The sequence below is a fragment of the Notechis scutatus genome, chromosome 2 (assembly GCF_049901735.1).
Source record: "Notechis scutatus isolate UNSWTSFEM ecotype Mainland chromosome 2, rNotScu1.2, whole genome shotgun sequence".
In the NCBI taxonomy this organism is placed as follows: domain Eukaryota; kingdom Metazoa; phylum Chordata; class Lepidosauria; order Squamata; family Elapidae; genus Notechis; species Notechis scutatus.
The window spans coordinates 69,895,537-69,904,301 of NC_142010.1; the positions used below are offsets into that span (position 1 = coordinate 69,895,537).

The following is an 8,765-nucleotide window of genomic DNA, read 5'->3' on the forward strand; positions in this document are numbered from 1 at the left end:
TTAGCAGTTGGTGTCATTGCCAAGATGGTCCCTCTCAACAAAGGACCTTGTCACGTAGTCACTTCCCCTGTTGATAAGTCCAACATTCCTGCATTTTAGGTATATTTTGGTTGGCCTTCCTTAATTTTCCCCATCCACTTTTGTCTCTTGTATTTTTTACTGCATTGTTTTAAGGTTTTTTTAAAGTGAAAAATAATGTATTTGTTATAACATATTTGTGTATTTGTTGTAAATCATGTTGGGTTTTTTAAAGGTTTATAAATATCTAATAAATTACTACATGGTGCACCATTTTTTTAATTTTATGGTAAATAATGGTAAGGACGTAAAAGAAGAAGTGCAGATCAAGGCTGATTTTGTTATCAGCCAAAAATATAACAGGAGTTTTGGGATTAGCAAAAACCAGGACAAAAAAAACAGTCTACAACGAAGACTCCAAGTTTTATGTCAGTGTTTCCCTCCCCACCACAAAAAAAAAAACAGTTTTAGCGGATTTAATGTGGGTTAAATTTAGTCCCCTTTTAATGGAAGCTGCATAACTGTATAGTGGCGGCTTATGTTTGATCTTCCTGTGCTACATTTTAGCTCTTGTGCAAAGATCCCTTGGAGCGGCTGGGGTGTGGAGGGTGCGGTGCTCAAGAGGTGAAACGCCACCCTCTCTTTAAACATCTGAATTTCAAGCGACTGGAAGCTGGGATGCTGGACCCTCCCTTTAAACCTGATGTGAGTTGAAAATGCATGTAGGGGGTAGCCCATTCTGTGCTCTTATAATATTGTTTGCTATTTTAAATGTAAGAAATTAATAGCCCACCCTTCTATCCATATTTTTCTATATTCCTTCTAGCCCCAAGCTATTTATTGCAAAGACGTCCTGGATATTGAGCAGTTTTCCACAGTCAAAGGGGTAGAGTTAGAACCAACGGACCATGATTTCTATCATAAATTTGCAACAGGAAGTGTCCCTATTCCCTGGCAAAATGAGGTAGGTTTTCTTCTGAGAAATGATGCTTCTGAAAGGAGAATTTTTTTAAAAAAACCAGGTTATCTGCTTTTGCCACAAGAACTGGCACTGTTAGCTGATTTTGGATGCAGGTGGCTCTGAGAAAGAAGTGGGTAACCATAGCAAAACTATAGTAAGTTCTGAAATTGTTATCATTATTTACTTTGTAGATGATAGATACAGAATGTTTCAAGGAACTGAATGTATTTGGTCCAGATGGCACCCTACCTCCTGATCTGGACTGGAAAGGGCAGCAGCCTCCCCCACCTAAAAAGGGTCTGCTCCAGCGTCTCTTCAGCCGACAGGTAATTCATCTGACAAGTGAGAGTGAGATTGCCTGAGCTGGAGATCTCATTTGCCTTGAGATGCATTTGTTTGGGATGGTCCCCTTCAGCTCTTCCCATTAGGTATATTTTCTGCAGCTGTTCATCTCAGCTTTCCCAGCACATCCTCTTGGAGCATCTCTAGGACATAGTTAATTTACAACATAGGAGAATATTTGTAGTTCGGGGTTGATATGAGGAGTCCTGCTCTCTGAGCTTGGTTGTTTTCTTGCAGATGTTTCATCACCCAAACTAGGTAACATCATCAGTGCAGTACAGTTAAAATGTCGTTGATTGGCAAGATCCGAGTCCTTAATACCCAAAGCAACTTATTCTCAGAATGATTTAGGTTTAGTAAGCAACAGGTTTCAGTTTGCAAGAGTGAATTTGAGTGTGACTGGCAGCAAAATGCAATTATTCTAGGTTTGTTTGATTTGGGTTGGTAACTAACAAACAATCTTGTTCCTTTTAATTGTATTAGTCTTATGGCCCTTGACAAACAAAAGAAAAATATTTATCTTATTTTTATATATATCTTTATCATGCCTTTCTGTTGAAAGCATTTTAAGGCAATGTACAACAACTATAAAGCCAATTAAACCACAGAAATATTGTCAGATTATTATACCAAAGGATATAATATGCTATTTGTTAACCATAAAATGAAATTGCTAAAAGCAGTTTAGCAAAGCAGGATGGAAAAAAATATTTCTCTTAATTTTTGTTCCTGAAATAGAGCTAGAATCAATTGCATTTCTTAAGGAAGACCATTTCACAGTTTAGAGGGGCAGCAAGAAGAAAACTTTTTGACGAATATCTAATAAACAATATTTGCAAATTATGTCATCTCAGGGCATCTTCTGTATATACCGATAACCAAACAAATTTATAAAGAAGCAGGGTGCCCTTTAAATAGTCATTTCATAAGTTTTTAAGGCTACTTTTTCAATATTGATATAATAGAGTGCTAATATTAATATTAAGTAACAGTCAAAAGCCTACATGCAACCTTTTATATAAGTTTCTGGATGCTTTTCACATGTTGCTGTAAAGAGCATAAATCATCATGCCAAATTATACCAGCTCAGTGAAGGTCACAGCTGGAACATTTAAATGTAATTGTGCAAACACTTCTTGCCAAAGTTACCAGTTTGCTCTTTTGGAGGGTTGCAACCTCTTTCAAAACAAGCACTCTCTGAACCAGACTTCCTCTTCAGCAGCAGAACTGGACTTACAAACTTGTTCCTTCTTATCGAGCCCAAGCAGGATTGAAGGATATGAGCTGTTTCCTTCATGCTGGTAGTTGCCCAAGGGTGATAGAGCTAAAGACCATCAGCATATGGGTGATATATCTCATTCCAGAATTCCAGGCAATCTCTTCCACATAGTTTCATGTATAAAACTATTCCTTGAATAAAGTGTGCCACATCACAAGCTCATCACAAGAGAAAAGCTTTCTTTATTGCCTCCTGAAACTTTTCATAATCTTCTTCATTTCCCATGACATTTATCTTTTTAGCTTATTTAATCAGCAAGGAGGGGCAATGGTTAGATAAACATGTAATAGCCTTCACTGCTGTAGATTCCCTGCTCACCTCCTTAAGCTCAAAGGATTCCAAGAAAGCAGATAAGTAGTTGCCAGTTAATGTAATAAGTTGTATTCATTTAACCCATTATTAATTCAATTTAGTAATGGAGTCTCAGGCAGGGCGAATATTTTTTCATTTACCAGGAATGATCTAATTCTTCTGTAAAGGGAAGGTCAAATTAAGAATGATAGAAATAAGTCATTTTCATATTCCATACAAGCAGGCTTTAAATGAGACAGGACATTTCCTAAGCACCTTCAAGTGGCCATTTTAATCCATTTGCTGTTTAGGGGAAAGTCAGTATTAGTAACAAGTCCAGAACAAATCATTATTCTATCAGACCATTAAATAAAGATAAATCAAAAGGCTTTTAATATCACCTTTTTAAGCTAACTGATTTTATTAAAAGGCATAAACTTTGGAGCTTTACTTCATATAACTCTTCTTCCTTCAGAGTATCATTTCCATCCATCCAAATGAAGTGGTGTTCATATTTATTGGCACAAGTTGTTGATTGACATGAAATTCTGGGATATTCCTAACTAGACTTGGACATTTTATAGCCCCCGGGCCAAATCCAGTCCTTTGGCTGTCCTTGTCTGGCCCTCATGAAATCAATCAGAATTTAGAAATCAAATGTAAATAAGTGTACACCATTCACACAATATAACTGCATTGTTTTCATTTTGAAGGCAGTTGCTATTTTTCCCCTCAATTTACATATGTGTGTGCATGCGTGCCTACACACCTTCACAGTCCTGTTGGTTCGACCCTCCACCACAGTCCCAATTTCTTTTGTGGCCCCTTGGGAAAATTAATAGCCCACCCTTGCTCCTCCTTTAGCAAACTTGATGTGTTTGTTAAATTACCAAGACAAAGTAATCTGGGTTGATCTAGCATGAACCTCCAAAGTTGTTCCATGTTGCTTTAGAATTTGAAACTATTAGACAGCAGGTCATAAGGGATACCATTGTCACCTCATGTATTAAAATTAGCAGACTGTTGAATGGTTCATCTGACTATAGACATTTAGCATTCCCTTCCCATACATTCCTGTTACTCCTCTCAGCCTTGCTTGGTATTGGCCAGATCTCTGGGATATGTATTAGGTCTGTTTCCTTCATTAAACATCAAATCTTGGGTGAGTGATGCCTTCCCAGTAACTGATCAGGAGCCTAAATGCAGTAAAGCTATCGTAGCTGAATTTAAAAATCTGGACTGCAACTTACTGGCTGCTAATAGCAATTCTTGATGGAGGTTTTCTGGTCACCCAGAGTTTTGCATCTCAAATACAGTAATGCTGTGTTAAGGTCATGTGTACCGCTTTGTAGTTATCTCAGTTTCCTTCCTGAAATAGCCGTCTGTATGGAGGAATAAGTTTTAAAGCCTACCATCTGTTCTTTGCAGTAATGATAACCACTTGTGAAGTCATTTCCACGAAGGTCCATTTAATGTAAACATTCCATTTGCTCCGGGATATGCCCACAACCAAATGCTTTTAAAGCTCTTCCAGGGACAGAAAGCATCACATTTGTAACCCTGTCTTCAAAGGGTGATGAGCCTGAGGCTGCTGAAGTGCCTCTTAAGAAATGGGAAGAAGGCCTGCTGTCCAGACTGGGGCCAGAATTTCTGTGCCCCGTTGGGAAAACTCTCAAGACGACAGAAGCAGGAGAGCTCAGGAACACATGAAAGTCCCATTGTTTTCTCCCAAGGCTGTTCCTTCTCTTTTGCATGGCTTCATGATTTAAAAATAGAGCATTTTCCACAGCACCCACAGCTCCCATGTAGTTTAAGAACAATGCTGCGGCCTTTCTTTTAACTATTTATTTTACTTTGCATTAGATATAGTAAACAAGGGCACTTTTGAATTGGCCTCTGTGTTCTGTGGGAACTTGCTGCTTTCCAGTAAAACTCCAGTAGCCTGCTCTAGTGGCTCCGTTTGATGGCGGAGCAGGAATCCCTGGTTGGGCCTCTCACAGGGCGTGTTCCCTTTTTTCAGAGATGAGGAACCTCTTCTCTCCCAGCTGTTCCAGACTCCACTGCAGGCATGACAAGACAAGGGAAAGGAGTGCGGACTCCTTAACCCTTTCCGTTCCTTCCTGCCCCCTCCTGAAATGCTGCTTCTCTGCATTAATAATCCCTTGAGTCACTATTTCTACTTCCTGCAAAACAACAAGATTGCTTTATCTCGATTGTTTGGTATGGAGTTTTTAAAAAATCTCAATTTAATACGGCTCCTGGATCGGTAGTCCCATTACTGGGAAATGAAAGGATTTTTCTTCTTTCAACTCGTACCAAAATTCCTGGGGGGTTTCTAAGATCTTGCTAATATTTTGGATCCTTGAAACTTTCTGCACTTAGGTTCCTATGTTAATTGCCTTAGTCCAGTGGGATAAGTGGTCCATGGTTCTGTATTGCACATCTTCCAGCAGTAATTTTACTGAGCTGAGTTACATCCTGACTGGCTTCATTAATACACAGTGATATTTGCTTTGTTCATGGCCGCTAATGGCATTTATGTTCTGCATAATCCATAAAGTAAACTTTACCGGTCCATGAGAAATGCACATAGGGGCCAGAAAGAAATGTAATGGAAGGTCCAATAAGTTTTGGCTTCAGGAGAGTATTACTGTACTTTGAAAGAATTACTTTTGGCGGCCTTGTTTTAGGTGAGGCTGGGCCAAAAACTATATTTCTGAGTAATGGAGGTTTTCTGTGGGGAATGGGAATAAAATCCTGCGGCTACCTGTTTGTTGAATAAGTGGACTCACTCTGTGCTTGCTGTGCGATCTCCATTTCCCCTTTCCCTCCCTCCCTCCATTCTCCAGGACTGTTGCGGGAACTGCAGTGAAAGTGAAGAGGAACCAACTCGCTTATGAGCTGACTCAGAAAGGAAGGCCCTCACTTACAGTCGAACACATGCCACCACCAGCATGTGTGCAGTTCGTTGCTTCAGGATGGCAGCAGATTCCCACCCCAGAAGGGAAGCGTTCGAAGACCGGGCAGAAAAGGAACCTCTGTAGAAACCTTCAGTGTATTGCTAGGGAGCTGTCTGTCTTGCTGTCACTCTTCCGTGATGAAAGAGTGATGATGGCAGGAATGAACATGGAACATCCCAGGGCTGGCCCTGACCCCAGTTTTTGACCTGCTCATCTGCTGGTGTTTGTTTGTTTTTTTTTAAAAAAAAAAAATATTTATATTACTATAAATGTGAATGTATGTATAAAACATACGTGCATTCTTAATGGTTGGGAACAGGATCCTTCTGTATTTCTCTCTGCACTTCCCTCTCTAGCCCATCATCACTACTTCATCTTACTGAAGAGCCTGCACCAACTGGACGGGATGATTTGAAGACGTTAAGGTGTGGCAGGTAAAATGAGAACCGCCATGGCTAGTATATGTGGTCTGCAAGGACAACTGGAGGGGGCTGGTCTCTGAACATGTCTTCTTCTCTCTTAGCCAACCTCCCCCCCCCCCGCCCGCACCCCCATTGTAAGCTGTTGACTTGGTATGTTACCCAAGGCACTGCAGAAATGATGGCAAGTTTTAAGTTTCCCTTTGAATAGGCAGATACGTCTATCGTTTAGGCAGCAATCATCGATTTTTCATGGATGACAATCTCTCAATTTTATCTCGGGAACTTGGCTTAAATGTGAATAACAAATTCTAGAATATCAAGTATAGTCCCATTACTAAGTGGCATTACACTGGTTTCTAGCTTTATTTGATTGTTATAACCAAATAAGAGTGTGAAAAGTGTTTTTAACTCCTCTTCCCAGCCTTCATGGAAAACTAAGCGCCCCTCTTTTTCTTCTTCTTCTTTCTCCTTCCCTTTCTTGTAGCACATTGTCTCTTTCCCCTCCAGAAAAGAAATGATTCCATTAACTTTAGTCCTGGACGATTTGCAAATTGCCCAATGTACTCATGAAAGCAAATACATATTCTTTAGCATAGAAGCTCTCGAGCAAAGAGCCAAGCTAGGTTGAAGTGGGAGGTTTGAGACCAGATCTTTTGACATCTTCATTGCCTTGGAAAGCAGTTAGAAGTCTTTAATTTTTGGAGCAACATTGCTGAGACAGAAGTTAATCACGTTCGCTTGCACAACTTCCTCATTCAAACTGGCAATTCCCGAACTGCTGTTAGGCTTGCAATGAATTAAATGTAAACACCCTTTCCCTGTCATGCAGAGGGGCAAATGCAGCTTTGGAGGACCAATTAATTTGCCCTTTGGCCAAGAGCACAGTAAAAATGAGAGATCCAAAAGACAGACGCCCTGGAGCTCCTGTAATTTACCAAAGTCCTGACCCATTTTTCCATATGGAATCTCTCATAGGTGGTCTTCCATGACTTGGAGCCCTGGGCCTACGCAGTACTGCACTTGTGCCTTCATGATTGCTATCCTGAGCAGGCCTCTTTCAGTCCCGCTTAATGCTGGGATTAAAAAGTTTCTAGTCTTACCCTTGGACCCCTGACCAGAATGCAAATCTTCCATCTCCCCACAGTTATTTCCAGCGTCGTGCTGTACTTGGGCAGCTGGCTTGTTTTGGGACAGGTAGTCCATTGTCCACTTGTAGTACCTCATGCTAGTATGGCATCGTACTGGCAATACTGAAACTATTCTTACTGCGTCAATTGTTAAGTACTGACTGGTCATTGCTGTGGTACAGAAGGAGATGGCGTGAATACATCCATAGGTGCTGAACAATCTCCTGCCGATGCACTCTTAAGAATGTGAACATCAACCATCCTGCCTTTCAGTTATAAAGAGCAGCCACCCTGCACACCTTATGTGTGTGTGTGTCTGACTGCTTTGGTTACTGCCTTTTACCCTTGGCTACTCTACTTCTTCATGTCTCCGAGGCTGTTTTTCACAGTCTAGTGTATCTACCGTCTTAGTTTTTCCCTTGGGATTTCTAGCAGGACATCAGACCTTCTCCACATCCATCTGTACGCATTTTGTCTTTCTTTTACTCTTTCCCTTAACTTGATCCTTCTTTCAAAATTCATTCTCGCCATCTGAAATTTGTTTTTTGTTTTTTTTAAGAAAACGGTTGAGAATATTCTGTATGGATTTAAATGACTAAGCCTCAAGCAATATCTTAAATCAGAGAATAAGGTTAAAAATAGAAAAGTATGCTGCAACCAGGCTTGGATAGACATTATGGGAACAAGGTTGCAGATCTATTACAGGGAATCCCAGTATTTAAATTTCTGTGTATTGCACAATTAGTAATGTTGTCTATAATTTTATCATTTAAATTGTGGTTGTTTTTTTGAATTTTTTTAAAATGTGACTTACGATTTCTTAAATGTACATATTGTAAAAACATCAATGAAAGAAACAGTTTCTCAAGTATGGGATTACTTGATTTAATAAAACTACTATATGTTGCTAAGAAGGAAATTTCATCTTTCTATTTAATTAAATCTGGGAGTATGAATTACTTTCTGTAACTGTTTTATATTTTAAACAATGTCCCAACAGGTCTATAGATGATTCCAAAGTAAAAGATTTATTTGACCACAGGTCTAAGAGTAAAAAAGCAAAGGCAGAGCAGCTTTGCTCTAATACCAGTTTTCTATTCTAGTTTCCAATATGAGCTGAAAAAATAAAGTTTTTTCAAATCTGGAATTGGGGAATAACTTGAAGTAAGGGGGTTCTTCTTGAGAACGAGGTCTTGGCTGTTTCAAAAGTATTCACGAACCAAGACTGTCTGCTCCGAGTGGCAATGGTTCCTCAGGGGTCTGTCAGTTTTTACTTCCATTTCTTCTTTAAGAACATCTTCCAAATACTGAATCTGGCGTCCAGAGGTGTCCACAAGTTATGTTCAAAAATGTCAAGGTGACACC

General features: G+C 39.7%; 1 protein-coding gene across 3 annotated transcripts in view; it reads left to right on the forward strand.

Annotated features, from left to right (window-relative positions):
* GRK6 (G protein-coupled receptor kinase 6) overlaps positions 1–8,314 on the forward strand; it is a 34,607-nt gene extending 26,293 nt beyond the window's left edge. For all 3 annotated transcript variants that reach the window (XM_026673378.2, XM_087955068.1, XM_087955069.1), the window contains 4 exons: positions 586–723; positions 845–982; positions 1,171–1,305; positions 5,741–8,314. In XM_026673378.2, the coding sequence (XP_026529163.1) occupies positions 586–723; positions 845–982; positions 1,171–1,305; positions 5,741–5,791 (462 nt within the window). In that variant the 3' untranslated portion in view covers positions 5,792–8,314. The remainder of the gene's footprint in view (positions 1–585; positions 724–844; positions 983–1,170; positions 1,306–5,740) is intronic.
* Positions 8,315–8,765: the final 451 nt, after the last annotated feature.